Raw genomic sequence first — 16,421 nt, forward strand, 5'->3', positions numbered from 1 at the left:
CCAGCAACACATTTTTAAGCTCTGATCTCCAGCATCTGCAGTCCTCACTTTCTCCTGGCATCAGAATGAGTCAAGTTCAAAATTGGAAGGTTTCCTTCTCTAAGCTTTTTGAATCTTTGCCTAAAATGCATGAAAGCTGGTTTGATGGCTTCAAACTTCAAATGTTCACCCACAAGAGAAGGAATTTTTTTCAGGTTTCCTTGGGGCCCAATTGGTTGCACATCCTCCTCCGTCACATGCGAATTCCACCTTCCTGTGTTAATAATATTGTCTGAGATCTCTTGACGTAAATTGCTGACGGCAGGAATTGAATAAATGTCGACACTGCATGCTACTTGGCACTGGCTGAGGGTCTGCTTTCTACCAGATCACTGCGAAAATACCCGGGCAGCTTTTACTCTGAACTGTTCATGAATGATTCCAAAGTGCAACACTACCACCTGCTGTTGAGAGGGGAAACATTTCTGTACCCACTCAGGAATTGTTTTTGTTTTGGATCAATGATTAAAACATTAATTAATTATCACCCGCTGGCTGGGTCTATTTCTGAGACAAATCTGTAACACAGTAGGGATTTACATTGAAGCACAGGGTTGCAGGGTCAGATTTGGATGCCAGTTTTAATTGTGGGCATGAACACACAAAGGGCAATACTGAGCTCCAGACGTTCAATAGAGAGGGAAGTCAGGAAGGGAGATGTGTTAACAAGTAACCAATCCAGTACCATCTGTTTGACACTATCAACATAAGGTTAAATTAGGGAATAAAAAGTACAAATATCACATTTTAAACCAACAGATATAGAACAGAAGATGAAGGTTGTTTGTCTGGATGGTTGGTTTGATGCCAACAGTGTACGTCAATTCTCATACCAAAGTGTCATCTTCTCAACCTAACTCCCTTGCCCGAGGCATAATGACCCTACGGTTAAACCACCACCAACCATCTCTCTCTCTGTAATGAGAAAACAGGGGTATGGAGACTTTACACAGAGCATGAGAAGCAGGAGCTGGAAGAGATGATTACGATCCCTCACACCATTCAGGAAGATCATATCTGATTTAACCTCAAATTCTCAGTGCCAGCCTGCTTCTGAGATCCGTTTGTCCTTTCTACTCAATTCCAGATTCACCAAGTGGGGCCTAATCCCTGATTCCCTACCCACTGTTCAATCTCCTTACCCACCTCCATCCTATCCCAGAAAGTGCCCAGAGAGGGATCTATGCAGGTTACTGCCGGAGCCAATCATCTTAAATGGATAGTGTCCGTCTGTATTTAAACAAAACACGGTTAACCAATTTCACAAAACATTCTCAGTCCCTTTATCGATGCAGAGAACCAATGGAGGTAAAATACAAGGCTACTATTCGGGCAGAAATGATTAATTGTTCATGGTGTCAGGTGGTTTTGGGTAGATGTGTAACGTCTGCAAACTAGGAGTGTAGTGGGAGTTGAAGAGGATGATGGGTGGGGGTGGAAGCGGGGCTGAGGGGAGGGGCTAGGGTGAGGTGGGGTGGGACGGGATGGGGTTGTGGAAGGGGAAGGGATGGGTTGTGCGGCTTTGTGGCGGAGTTCCTGTGTGGTGACACCTGAAGTGTGCAGTAGGCCTGCTGAGCCTGTCCGTGGCTGGTTAAGGATCCCACTCGTCGTCATGGTGCTGGGCAGCTATGACAATCACCACGGTCAGGATGGCACAGAGGACCATGGAGGCGATTCCCACGGCGAGGCTGATGAAGGAGAAATTCCGGGCTTCACGGGAGGCGATCTCTGCTGACACCATGTCCCCACGTGCGATGGCGGCCCGCACCTATTGACAGAGAGAGAGGCATGGATGTTAGTTATAAATGAAATCAGGATTGAAAGAAAACCCTCTGTCGCGATCAGGGATGGAGGGATGCACTCGCTAGGGCTGCCAACTCCGGTTAGAAATATTCCTGGAGGATTTACTACAGACTTTCCATAGAGTAATAGAGGCTCCCAGCACAGAAAAAGGCCATCCAGCCCAGCCACTGTATGGCAGCTCAAAGATAAGCACCTGTCTATTCTAATCCCAGTTTCTAGCACTCGGCTTTGGCATCACAAGTGCATGTTTACATATGTTTTATAATGTTACGAAGGATTCTGCCTCTTCCCCCCTTACAGACGGTGAGTTCTGGATTCCCATTGCCCTCCAGGTGAAAATAATCTGCCTCACATCCCCTCGAAACCTCTTGCACCTGAACTTAAATCTATGTGTTCTGGCTATCAAGGGGAAATGTTCCTTCCTGTTTACCCTATCTGTAGCCCTCACAGTGTTATACATCTCAATCGTGTCCCTTCTCAGCCTCTTCCTCCATCTCCCACTTGCTTCTGTCTCTGATCTTGTCTTGCCAATTGGAAAGCAAGCCAACTTTTTTTTTGAATGGCTTAACTGGGTCATTTGTGACCAATGCCAATTCTGATATTTTTTATTGCAAATAGGGGAGACTTTCAAAGAGATTGAAGGTCAAGACCCCACAATTCCCCTTTAATTTCCCCAGTGATTTTTCTCCCTGGAATTCTCTCCTAGCAGTGACCTGGAATTCTTTGAGAATTTAGATCAATCCTGGAGGCCAGTAATATCCTAGCGATTGCTCATGTCAGGTGCATTTCTCCCGAATTTGTTTGCCTCCTACTTTGGGCTGAGCAATTCCACAAACCCAAATTCTCAATGGGCTTTCCCAGTGCACTTCGGGATAAATGAAGTGGAATGTACCAAGTGCGGAGGGTCAGGAAAACTGAGAGGTTCCAAAACGCACAGCTGTCAAGACAAAGTGGACGATAATAAATCCAAGAGGGAATTCTGTGGAAACATCTTCATTAGTGAATGGTAAGAAATGGAATGGTTGAGGTGAATTATCTACTCACAGCATTTATTGCTCATCCCTAATTGACCAGAGGGCAGTTAAGAGTCAACCACACTGCTATGTGGCTGGAGTCACATGCAGACCAGACCAGGTAAGGATGGCAGCTTCTGTCCCTAAAGGGCATTAGTGAACCAGATCGGTTTTCCCAACCATCAGCAATGGCTTCATAGTCATTATCAGACTCATTAATTCCACCATCTGTCATGGCAGGATTTGAACCCAAATCCGCAGAACATTAGCTGAGCTTCTGGATTAATTGCCTAGCGATAATACCATTGGACCATTGCCTCCCCTGACTAATGTGTTCGCAATTAAAGGGAAACTCAATAAGCAAATAAAGGACAAAGAAAGAGAAGGCTGAGATGCAATACTGTGGGATGCTTATGGACAGCATAGATCTGTGGGCCAAACAGCCTGGTTTTGCTGCTAATTTTAACTATTTCTAAAGAATGCCAATATTTCACAGCTTGTGCCACTTGTTCATCACTTATGGGGCCCTTATTCATCTTCATTTCTGTACTTGGAGTGTGTGGCAGCTGTCCAGGAAATTTAATGTTTTCCTCACTTTGCATTCAGTGAAACAACAAGTAAATTTGAGGAGAAAGTGAGGTCTGCAAATGCTGGAGATCAGAGCTGGAAATGTGTTGCTGGAAAAGCGCAGCAGGTCAGGCAGCATCCAGGGAACAGGAGAATCGACGTTTCGGGCATAAGCCCTGAAGAAGGGCTTATGCCCGAAACGTCGATTCTCCTGTTCCCTGGATGCTGCCTGACCTGCTGCGCTTTTCCAGCAACACATTTCCAAGTAAATTTGAGGGCAAACTTCCCATTTGGGATCGACTTTGGATTTGGACCAAGTAGATCTGAGGGCAAGTGGCCAATTTGGGGTTGATTTTTACAACAGAAAGCAGGGAAGTTGATTAAACTGGAAAATGAACTCCATTAGGGAGCTAGGTTGTGATAAAACAGTAGCATTGCAATAAGCCTAAACCAATAGAGATGGATGAGTTAAGTCCCAATTAGAATATTAAATACAGTTCTACCACTGGGGCTCAAATCAAAAGATTTGGTTACGTGGAATTGCTCAGTTCAAACCTGCAGCAATCGAACGAGAGGGAACAGAATGATGAGAAAGTGGAAGGATTGGATTGCGAGGTCTATGAGCATGCTCACACTGGGAAAGAGATGGTTGCTAGGTAACTCCACTGCTGTTTTTAGGAGATTGCTTGATGATAAACCATGGGGAGCTCTGTCACCTTCTCTGCAACAATTGAACAGAGGACATGACCTGCACTTGGAGGGATAAGATCAAATCTAATTTGCAGAAACAATATTTGAGAAAAGAGTCTGAGTGATCAGTCTGTCGAACAGATCCCTTGGGAGATTATAAAGGCTGTTAAGCATTGATTATGTCAGACACAAATTAAGTAGGAGCTTTTCAAGAAATAACGTCTGATATGGACATATTGTGTCCATTTGCAGCTATAAATATTTTTAAAATATAAAAAAAAGAAGGCAGGCACAAAAATGGCTGTTAATTTCAAATATAAAAGTGCAGCTTTGTAAGTGTGATTTCCATGGCTGTTAAAATAACTCCACAGAGGCCGATATCCCATCACCAAGTCACCATTTATTTGCATGTGAAAAGTCCTTGCCACAGATCCAACTTCCTCAGAGCCAGCTCTCAGAGTGCACAGGATGTCTGAACCTCCTGTTTATATCTGTCAGCCAGGGCTCCCTGATTAGACCAGGTTAACAGCCCCAATCAGGGAACTTATATTCCATGAGCTCTACACGTTGACCTCATAATCATCACAACAGCTATGACTCCGATAATTCCAGCTCTACACCGCCCTCAGCCTAGCTTTGGTTAAAGCTGTGAATTTTTGTCCAGTTTACACTTTCAGCTGTGTAACCCGTGATCATTACTCATACAGTGTGAATCAGCAAAGATTCCAGAGTTCCTTACCACCTGACTACAACCTGACAGGATCTTCTTGAATCACTCCAGTCCCTCTGGTAACTTAGACTTGTCTGTCGCAATTTGATACAACTGAGTTACTTGTCTGGCCACTTCAGAGGGCAGAGTCACATTGCCGTGGGTCTGGAGTCACGTGTAGACCAGCCCAGGTTAGAACAGTAGGTAATCTCCCACCCACTTCATGAACCAGATGGGTTTTCACGACAATTCAGTAGTTTCATGGTCACCATTTCTCAAATTAACTTGCAAATCTAGTTGAATTGCTCCCTCTTCCATACCAGATCACATTTTACAGTCGTACTTTCAAGATGTTTATAATGCCTAGGCAAGGGGAAACTGTTTAATGTATTGTGTACAGCTCTGGTCACCGCATTATGGGAAGGATGTGGGAGCGTTGGAAAGGGTTCAGAGGAGATTTACTTGGATGTTGCCTGGTATGGAGGGAAGGTCTTACGAGGAAAGGCTGAGGGACTTGATGCTGTTTTCATTGGAGAGAAGAAGGTTGAGAGGTGACTTAATCAGAGGGTTAGATAGGGTGGGCAGTGAGAGCCCTTTTCCTCAGATGCTGATGGCTAGCACAAGGGGACGTAGCTTTAAATTGAGGGGTGATAAATGTAGGATAGACGTCAGAGGTAGTTTCTTTCCTCAGAGAGTAGTAGGGGTGTGGAACACACTGCCTGCCACAGTAGTAGACTCACCAATTTTGAGGGCATTTAAATGATCACTGGACAGACATATGGACCAGAGCAGAATAGTATAAGTTAGATGGGCTTCAGATTGGTTTCTCAGGTCAGTACAACATTGCAGGCCAAAGGGCCTGTACTGCGCTATAATGTTCTATGTTCTATGTAAAGGCAAAGAACATCTGAAGCAACATTTACGACAAACTCACTGACAAATTTCCTACTGAAGCAGGGACTCAATCAGAGGTTAGACTGCATGGTGATGTCTGTGTGGCATTCCCATGAAATGAGATGCTGATGGTGAGATTCCCTACCTGAAAGACATTTTAACGGGGAATCTGGGTCCTCACATTGGAACAATAAAGGCTAAACCCCTAAGCCCGAAAACATTCAATCTAAAAAGTAGTCTGGATTCTGGGTGGCCTGTTACATTTACAGATCTCCAGCCGATGGTGACACATGGTCAGGGAGAAGGTGGAATGAACTCACCTGTGCAGCTTTGAATATGGCAAAAATCCCAGTTGGCCAGAAACAGCACACTGTAGTCAACACTGCGATGGGTAAGTAATCGTGAGGGGGTCGTGGAGGGCTCACTATGGTGACGTTTGCTGGCATCTGCTGGCCACCTGATACGACTCCATTGTTTCCTGGGAGATACAACCCCACGTTCTGAGGAGAGGAGAAGCATGTTACCTGATTGTTCACATCACACAGCCTACTGCTGTAGGTAGAGGAAGTGTGAAGGCAGCCCCAAAAGTCCTGAGCTCTCTCCCAGTGAGGAACTTGTGATCTGGATTGGGCCACAGACCAGAGACTGGTCAATCTCAGTATTGTAGCCATTGGTCCCCTCCAATGCAGGCCCTCCCAGAGCTAGCAAGGGGATGATATGCAGTTTGCACAGGCAAAAGCACACAAATGACACTACGGCAACATCTCTGGTTTCCGTTCTAATCCCCGGTGTTTGGAAAATTCGCCACCTGTGGCCATGCTTTCCAAGTTTACTTTTTCACTCACTGACACAACACGCCTCCCACCCTCAATGGCAACCAACCCTATGGATTCCAACTTTATATCTCCTCAATCCCCACCTTGGGAAATAGATGCTGCCTCTGACAGTGAAGCACATCTCCCCACAATGAACAAATGGGGAAGATGTGAGCTCAATGCTGTCTCTCCTGCTGTCCCCTTCTGCCTTGCTAATCTCTCCTTTGAATACTCACCACAATGTTCTAGTGGAGTTTATAAAATCTAAATGATAAGAAGACTCCAAATTCAGTGAGAGATCCCAACATTCTGTCTGGTCTTTGAATTGTTATCCTACATTGTTTATTCACCTTGGCTACTATTTGCTAAAGCAAATGCATATTTATCATCTATCTTTTCTAACCTGTGGAAACACCACACATTAACCAGTGTTAAATAGCATCTTACTGCCCCATCAAAGATCAGTGTACAGATTGGTCCATCATCTGTCATCTTATGGTGAGAGGAGGTAAACTTCAACTTGTTAATAAAACTTCTGCATGGTCACTCGTTGGGGATACTATCCTGACTGGAAATTCAGACATGCACATCTCCCATTTTCATCATGAGCAAAGAAAGGGTGAACAACTCTCCAGCAGTTATATCCACTGCTGTCAGTATAGAGTGAGGAAGACAGTTGGTGGAGGGAGAAATGGAGGAAGGAAGAAATGGATGAACAAAAAGTACAAACAGAAAAGGAAACAAGGATGAGACAATAGAATGGATGGAGGGGAGGAGGAAGAAAGGAAAATAGGAAGGGAGGAAGAAGGAAGGTACAAAGGAAAGGAGGAAGGAAGGAATGGATGAAAGAAGGAAGAAAGGGAAGATTTCTGATGCATCTTTCACAGCTTCAGGTCTTCTAGAACAGGTGTTGCGTTTTTAAAAGAAGCTGATAGTTGAAGGATAATTATTGGCCCGGACATAGAAAGTTTGCTCTTGCTCTTTTTTAAAATAGTGGCCATGGCGTCTTTTCAGTGCACAGGAAAGAACAGAGGCTAGGCAAATCTGTTTGATTAATCCTCACCTGTCAATCCAGCAAGGAGGGTGACAGGAAGGAGGTGCTTAGTGCAGGGAAGGTGGACAGGGGAGTCACCATGTAACAACCTGATGCAAGAAGCTTGTCTGATATACCACACCTTAAAGCTTTTCCTGTGCTGATTACCAAACCCAACCTTACTGAGACCAACACAGACTACAGGATGTAAGCTGGTGCATGCTGGTTCTATGATTTGCTACAATGCTGGGTTACTCGAAGAATTAAAGAAATGCACTGCTCCGTCTCCCCCACCCTCCACTAGAAGTTTCCAATTCTGTGACCCTGCACCATAAATTTGGAAGCACTAGCTTTCTGAGCGCTGTTCCTTCGTCAGTTGGTTGAACATTCGTCATCAGGTGACAACCACCTGATGAAGGAGCAGCGCTCTGAAAGCTAGTGCTTCCAAATAAACTTGTTGGACTATAACCTGGCGCTGTGTGATTTTTAACTTTGTACATCCCAGTCCAACACCAGCATCCCCAAATCATACACCATAAATGTTCACTTTAACAGGAGAAAGTGCATGCACAGAAAGCCCATGCAACACAATGATTAATATCCACTTGGTGCTGGAGTGAACCTTTATTAGTAGCAATCTCAACTCGGTGTCAAGCTCAAACCTAGCTCTTGGCCTCTGATTTCACTAATTGCACTGATTTCCGGTGGGAAGCTATGAAGTCCATTCTAACCTCATTGGTCCAATACAGGCAATACATGAGACCATTGCCACACACCAATGCCCTACTCCCAGGCCATTTCCCTTTGATCCCGTGATAAGCTGTGTGTAGAGAGTCTTACTTACATTTGTCATTGGATAAACTGGTACGTAGGCAGCACAGGGCTGGTACTGCATGGGATAGCCCTGGTGCCCATACCCTGCTGCCCCCATCGGTCCTGCTGGATGATTTGCGGGTATGGGGTATCCTTGTGATGAGCCGTTGAACTGTGTCTCCTGGACGAAGCCTTCTGTGCCCAGTGTCATTGTGGGAGCGTGCATGGACATGGAATAGGCTGGCGATGTACTGTTTGTTGTGGCCTCCTGCACTGGGTAAGGTGGAGGTGACATGGGCGTTTGGTGCCCTCCATCCTGTAAGGCTTTAGGAGAGAACAAGGTTAGAGTTGAATGGCCTGTGTCCAGCAAAACTCTGCTGCTCAATGACATCATCCTTGCTTCGACTCTCTAACAACATTGGACTATGACACAGCAAAATAATTGCTCTTTCCTCCCTTTGTCATGGCCCTGATTGGCTGGACCAATGCCTCTCCATATCTCTCTCTCTCACACACACACACACTCAGTTTATCCAACTTGTGTGTTTATCTGAACCTGTGGTGTCCACACTGTTTATTATCAGTCAGTTATAGAGGCTGCTGAGGAGGAGGTATTCCTTTCTCCGACTGCATGAGGAGTCAGCTTCACAGGGGTATAAATACAGTCAAGAACCAGGGGCAATATCATGGAGGAGTTATTTTTTAAAAACAAAAAAATTATGATCCATGATTTCACGGCATCCCAAAGTGTTTCACAGCCAATTAACAACTTCTGAAATGGAGTTACTCAGCCAATGTGCGCACAGCTAGAGGGGAACTCACAAACAACATGTGAGTCTTTGCCTGGGACACACAGATCCTACTGTTCATAACCATCTTGTTGTTGCACTCTATGTCCCTAGTAATAAAACTCAAGATACTGTATGTTCTCATTAATTGCTTTTCCTCTCTCCCTCTCTCTCTCTCTAAACATTATTATACATGATTTCTGCACTGATCATGCCCAGGTCACCTCTACTTCTATAGCTCCTTATGTCTTCTGATCAGAATTAATCAATTCATATTTTTCTGCATTGAATTTCATCCACCACTTGTCTATCCATTTCACCAGCCTGTCTATGTCCTTTGAGGCTGTCCACCTCATAGTTCATAATACGACTACATTTTGTATTGTCAGGAGAAATTAAAGAGCTTTACAATAATCAAATGTATCCGAAGTGGAGTCAATCTTCCAACACAGCAATTAAACTGTATTCCAACAGACATCAATATGACACAAGCCAGTGCTTCTGTTGATGCTGACTGAGGAATGAGTGTTGATGGAGGACACCAGGAAGGGCTCCTGTGTTCCTCTTTAAGTAGAGGCTGTAGAGGTTTTAACATCCAGCCCACAGGGTTTCGTGTCTCATCTAAATGCAGCACCTTTAGTAACCCAGCTGTCCCTGCAGCAAATGCATCAAACCTGCATTACACTTGCAATCACCTGCAATGGGAACTGAACCAACAACCTCAGGTGCAGGAGCTCCAGCTGTTAGCTGCAAATCCTAAACGTAGGAAATATCAACGGTGTTCGATCCTGAGAAAGCATTTCCCGAGCACTACAAGTTAGTTAGTCATTGACTTTGGTCCTCTAATTAGCTGTTGAAAGCTCTTAAATAAACTTTTGCTCCTCCCTTCAAAATAGATGGTGAGAGCTGTGAGAGAAAGGAAAGAATACGTGCTTATACCACACTTTCTCATTCATTACCGAACAGCCCCATAGGGTTTGCATCCAATGAAATACATTCTGAAGGACACTCGCTGCTGCTACATGGGGAAAAATGGCAACCAATTTGTGTGTAGCATTTATACATGGTATTAAATTAAATGGTCAGTAGCTAGGAGAATTCCTGACTTCAATCTGAGCTAAACCACTAAACATTCAATCATGACCACAGCTCATCACCTCATCAGAGTGATGGCTGGTCCAACAATGAACTATACTTTGTTAAATTCTATTGTTGGGACGTGAGCATGACTGGCAAGTTTACTGTCCCTCTCCAGTTACCCAGAAAAGATGGAACTGGGATGTCCCTGAATTAATGTAGTTCACGTAATGAAGTTCCTTTGTATTCTTTGTCACAATTTAATACAAGTAGGAGTGAATAACAAACCAATAATTTCATGGCCTCTTTTGTTTGACCAATTTGTTTAAAAAAAATTGCATTCAAATTCTTGCAATGTCCATGGCAGGGGGTTGGGACTACATCAGTCTAAATATGGTTCTGTCGAGGGTCTTGAAATTATAGCTTACTGACAGTCAACAGTGTCACACACTGAACTAGACCAATACTCAAGTAGGGGAGTGTGAAACATGGTTAATTAATAGAGAATGGGGTTTTAGAAAGCTCTGATGTGCTATGACAGAGAGAAAAAGAAAATTAAATGGAATTGGAAAATGAAAAATCATATATAACTGGAAACAGGAATATATGAGAGATAGAGGAAGGATATTCAGAAATGCCAGCCTTGATTGTATCTTAAACACAGATTGGCAATACGTTAGGTTCAGGCCTTTGTCTTACTTTACACACTGCCTGGGCCTTTTCCACTGAGTCTACAATCAAAGCACAAGAAAGACGTGTGGTGGACAGTTGCCTCTTTTCCCCCTTGACCAGTTAGGTGCAAATCGAAGCGAGTTCTGTATGTTTGTCTTTAATTTGGCAGAAATGCTATCTGTTAACTTATGCCTTTATTCTACAACGCTAATGACATTTTCAGTCTGATAATGCAGAAACAAAAGTCAAATAACATCACTGAGCCCAAGGGATAGGATTTTGCAGGATGAGTCAGCTAAAAACTAAAGGTTAGAAATATATTCTGATTGAGGTCAGTTGAATTGGAGGTTCACTGCAGCGAGGCTTAAATTACCACAAACCAATCCTGCTTATTTGGATCTGCACTGTCCTGTTTCCACACAATGCTTTGACGGTTGTTACCTTAAATATTATCTAGTGAGGAGAAAGTGAGGACTGCAAATGCTGGAGATCAGAGCTGAAAATGTGTTGCTGGAAAAGTGCAGCAGGTCAGGCAGCATCCAAGGAGCAGGAGAATCGACGTTTCGGGCATAAGCCCTTCTTCAGGAATGAGGAGGGTGTGCCTGCTTAAGAAGGGCTTATGCCCGAAACGTCAATTCTCCTGCTCCTTGGATGCTGCCTGACCTGCTGCGCTTTTCCAGCAGCACATTTTTCAGATATTATCTAGCGAGACAAATTTCAGAAAGTCATATGCTTCTTTCAGGCAAAGGGTATGGAGGCTGATCTCCTGAAATTCCTCCCCCCCAGTTGGCTTAGATTGGGTGCTACAAGACACTATGAAACAGTTTCTGTTCCTCATGCTGTCCTACTTAGCACTGAAACTGATCCAGGCCTCTCTTGAAGTGAAAGAAAACTGCTGAGAGGAAATGTAAAATCACAATCTGTGCACTGGCTGTTTCAGAGCCAGGAAGTAACAACACTAACAACAACTTGCCTTTTACACAAGGCTCTTAACAGATAATAACATCCAACAGGCGTGACACTGTGGCAACGATTAAACTTTGACACAAAACTAATTGCGGGCCCAACACTTGAGAAGGTGATAGTGAGCTGCCTTCTTGAGCTGCTACGATCTAGTTGGTGTAGGTAGACCCACAATGCATTTAAGGAAGCATTGCCAGGACAGATAATTGAGAACCTGGTCAGCAAGGTAGGTTTTAATGAGTCGAGAGTGTGTTGCTGGAAAAGCACAGCAGGTCAGGCAGCTTCCCAGGAGCAGGAGAATCGACATTTCGGGCATAAGCCCTTCATTAGGAACAAAATGCTGATTCTCCTGCTCCTCGGATGCTGCCTGGCCTGCTGCGTTTTTCCAGCAACACACTCTCGACTGTGATCGTCAGCATCTGCAGTCCTCACTTTCTCTAGGTTTTAATGAGTGCCTTGATGGAATAGAGTGAGGTTAGACTGGCAGAGAGGTTTAGGGAGAGAATCCTGGTATACAAGGGCGCAGACAGCAGACAGCACTGCTCCTAATGGTGGGACTGGTGGAAAATCAGGAACAAGCGAGAGGATAGAATCAGAGGAGCACCAATTGTTGGGTGGGGGGGGGGTTCAAGGTTTCAAAGAGATTACAGGGATAGGAGGGTCAAGGCCAGGGTGGAATTTGTACTTAAGAATGAGAATTTTAAAACGCAGATAACAATTAGCTCATCAGTGAATGATCACTAAGTCTGGTTGAATCTCTGGAGATATGAATACAAGACCAACCACTGCCCTGACCTCATACCTACCATCATTGGTCAGCTGACATGTTTACCATTGTGGTTCCCCCAGCTTTCTATGCCCCATTTGAAAGCAAACAGACTCTTGATGCCTAACCGGAAGATGTTTTTATTCTCTTTAACTGCCAACTGTAATACTTTTGCAACTAATTAAGTAAAGCAAACAAAGAAAATGGAGAAAAACCCATCTATTTTAAATGATCCAATGGTTATTCTCTCAGGTTTGTCCAGGAGATTAATTTTACTGGGCTCCTGAAACCCAACATATCCATCCTGACTTACGGTAACGTCACCACAGTCCTATGCGACCATTGCACTGCTCTCTCAGAGAGAGAGAGAGAGAAAGAAAAAAGCTGATGGTAGTTTTACCTGAGGGTCATAACACCTCAGGTGAGGAGAGAGATTGGGAAGGAGAGTCCTTCATGGAGAGCCCACACGCCAGCAATACAGCCAACTGAGTTAACCAACTGAAGTATAGATGACACACATGTACATGTGCGAACACAAAGTACAATAGTTAGGAAATACCCTGTTGCATAATTGAGGATCTCCATTTTGTTAAATTTTTCAAATGCACACACATGTGCACTGCACATAGACAGTCATGTTTACTCACACACCTATCCACAGTTCCTTTAGTCAGGAAATAGTCAAACAGCATAACCAATGTGCAAAAGCTTATTGTTGATCAGCAATACCCACATCTCTAGGGAAACCTCCACATTGTCTCATTGATGGAGGAATGGTGGCCCAGGATGTTTTGTGAATGTTAAGTATCCATGTACTCGAGCAGCAATGGGATATTATTGGGTGACACCTGAAGGAGACCTCATGGGGTCACATTCGGAGTGGGTGTGCAACAGGCATGGTGGGAATCAGACAGCAAGGACCAACTCTGCCAAGCTGGGGTTACACTTTTACTCACTCAGTGCCAACAAAAGCCCCACTATGATTGATCCCATCCCCTAGAGGACCCCCAGACCTCATCAAGTGCAGTAGTTCATCAAGAGTCAAGGAGGAGGTTAAACCTCACTGAACCTTCAGACCAACATAGCTTGCCTCCCTTGACCACTTAAAGTGTTTTCCTTGCATGATAGATATGACAACAGAAAGATGAATGTTACATCACAGAATTGTTTCAGTGTGTGAGGAGATCATTTAGTCCATCATGTCCGCACTGGCTCTCTGACTGAGCAATATGATTTAATGCCATTCTTCTGCTGTTCCCACAATGCTCTGGATATTGTTTCTATTGCAAGTTACCTTATATAGAGACATAGAGATATACAACACGAAAACTGACCATAAGACCATAATACCATGACATAGGAGCAGAAATTAGGCCATTCAGCCCATTGAGTCTGCTCTGCCATTCAATCATGGCTGATAAGTTTCTCAATCCCACCCTCCCACTTTCCCCCCATAACCCTTGATCCTCTTTATATATCCATCTCCATCTTAAATATACTCAATGACCCAGCCTCCACAACCTTCTGTGGGAGGGAATTCCATAGATTCACCACTCTCTGGGTGAAGAAGTTTCTCCTTATCTTCATTCTAAAAGGTCTTCCCTTTGCTCTAAGGCTGTGCCCTTGGGTCCTAGTCTCACCTACCAATGAAAGCACTCTCCCAACATCAACCAAGTCCAGGTCTTTCAGTATTCTGTAAGTTTCAATTAGATCCCCACTCATACTCCATCAAGTATAGACCCAGAGTCCTCAAATATTCATCATGTTAAGCTTTTCATTCCTGGGACATTTCTTATGAATCTCCTCTGAACATTCTCCAGGGCCAGTACATCCTTTCTGAGAAATGGGGCCCCAAACTGCACACAATACTCCAAATGTGGCCTGACCAAAACCTCATAGAGCCTCAGAAATACATCTCTGCTTTTATATACAAGTCCACTTGAAATAAATACCATCATTGCATTTGCCTTCCTAACTACTGACTCAACCTGCAAGTTTACTTTGAGACAATCCTGGACCAGAACTCCTAAGTCCCTTTGCACTTCAGATTTCTGAATTTTCTCCCCATTTAGAAAATAGTCCATGCCTTCATTCTTCCTCCCAAATTGCATGACCTCACACTTTCCCACATTGCACTCCATCTGCCACTTCTTTGCCCACTCTCCTAAACCTGCCCAAATCCTTCTGCAGCCTCCCCGCCCTCCTCAATGCTACCTGTCCTTTATCTATCTTTGTATCATCTGCAAACTTAGCCAGAATGCCCTCAGTTCCTTCAGCTAGATTGTTAATGTATAAAGTGAAACGTTGTGGTCCCAACACTGAGCCTTGCAGAACACCAATTGTCTCCGGCTGCCAACCTGAGAAAGACCCTTTTATCTCCACTCTCTGCTTTCTGCAGAGACCCTTCAGTCCAACCCATCCATGCTGACCAGATATCCTAACCTAATCTAGTCCCATTTGCCATCACTTGGCCCATATCCCTCTAAACCCTTCCTATTCATATCCCCATCCAGATGCCTTTGAAATGCTGTAATTGTACCAGCCTCCACCACTTCATTTGCCAGCTCATTCCATACACACACCATATTCAATGCAAAAATGTTGTCCCTTTGGTCCCATTTAAATCTTTCCCCTCTCACCCTAAACCTATGCCCTCTAGCTTTGGACTCACCTACCCCAGGGAAACGACCTTGTCTATTAACTCGATCCATGCCCCTCACTTCTATAAGGCCACCCTCCCCAGCCTCCGATGGTCCAGTTTCAAGTTTCACAACCTCCTTCCTACAGGAGGGAGACCAGAATTGTACACAATATTCCAAAAGTGGCCTTAATACCATCCTGAACAGCTGCTCTGAACCCTCTACTTTTTGATCCTCGAATGAGAGGGAGCAGTCTCTCTCCATCTGATTTGTCCAGATCTCTTGTGATCTTGAAAACTTTTATCAAATCTTTGCCTCTTTTAGCTTTCCCCTCCCCAAGTATAACAGTTCCAGCTTCCTCAATGTACCTTCTGAACTGAAGTTTCTCATCCTGGGACGTATTCTTGGAAAGTTACCCTGCACTCTCTCCAATGCATTCACATCCTGCCTAAAGGACGGTGCCTGGAACTGAATACAATACTCCAGCTGAGGTTGAACTCGTGTCTTATATGTTTTTTAATCAATCTGATCAGTGATATTACTACACAATTCTGGAGCAAGTGGAACTTGAACCCAGGACTCCTGGCACTGAGATAGAGATGCTCCTAATATGTCAGAAGAGCCCCATAACAAGTGTCTTATTCAGATTCAGTATAAACTTGCATCTGGAGTCATAGAGTTGGAATCATAGATTCACACAGCATTGATACAGGCCCTTTGGCCCACCATGTCTATGCTGACCAACAAACTATACTTATTCCATTTACCTGCACTTGGTCCATAGCCTATCATGTCCTGGCATTTTAAATGCTTATTCAGATGCTTCTTAAATGTTGCTAGAGTACCTGCTTTCTACCACCCTCTCAGACAGTGCATTTCTTATTTTGAAACTTCCTGGATGAAGATCTCCTCTAAACCACTGACTGCTCATCTTGAACTTGTGCCATCTGGTTTTAGACACATCTGCCATAGGCAAAACATCGTCACAGTCAACCTGTTTACATCTCTTATCAGTTTCTGTACCTCAGTCAGATCGCTCTCAGCCTCCTCTCTTGTCCAGCCTATCCGATCTCTCCTGGTAACTGAGAGTTTCCAGCCCAGGCAACATTCAACATTCTGGTGAATCTTGTCTGCACCCTC

The 16,421-nt window shown here is 44.2% G+C and overlaps 1 protein-coding gene across 1 annotated transcript in view; it reads right to left on the minus strand.

Annotated features, from left to right (window-relative positions):
* Window positions 1-6: 6 nt before the first annotated feature.
* LOC122541179 (proline-rich transmembrane protein 1-like) overlaps window positions 7-16,421 on the minus strand; it is a 72,398-nt gene continuing 55,983 nt past the window's right edge. Inside the window, exons 2-4 of the mRNA XM_043677805.1 lie at window positions 8,408-8,700; window positions 6,036-6,215; window positions 7-1,807 (exon numbers count right to left, since the gene is read on the minus strand). Coding sequence (XP_043533740.1) covers window positions 1,631-1,807; window positions 6,036-6,215; window positions 8,408-8,700 — 650 coding nt within the window. The 3' untranslated portion in view covers window positions 7-1,630. The remainder of the gene's footprint in view (window positions 1,808-6,035; window positions 6,216-8,407; window positions 8,701-16,421) is intronic.

The sequence above is a fragment of the Chiloscyllium plagiosum genome, chromosome 37, assembly GCF_004010195.1.
Source record: "Chiloscyllium plagiosum isolate BGI_BamShark_2017 chromosome 37, ASM401019v2, whole genome shotgun sequence".
NCBI classification, from domain to species: Eukaryota; Metazoa; Chordata; class Chondrichthyes; order Orectolobiformes; family Hemiscylliidae; genus Chiloscyllium; species Chiloscyllium plagiosum.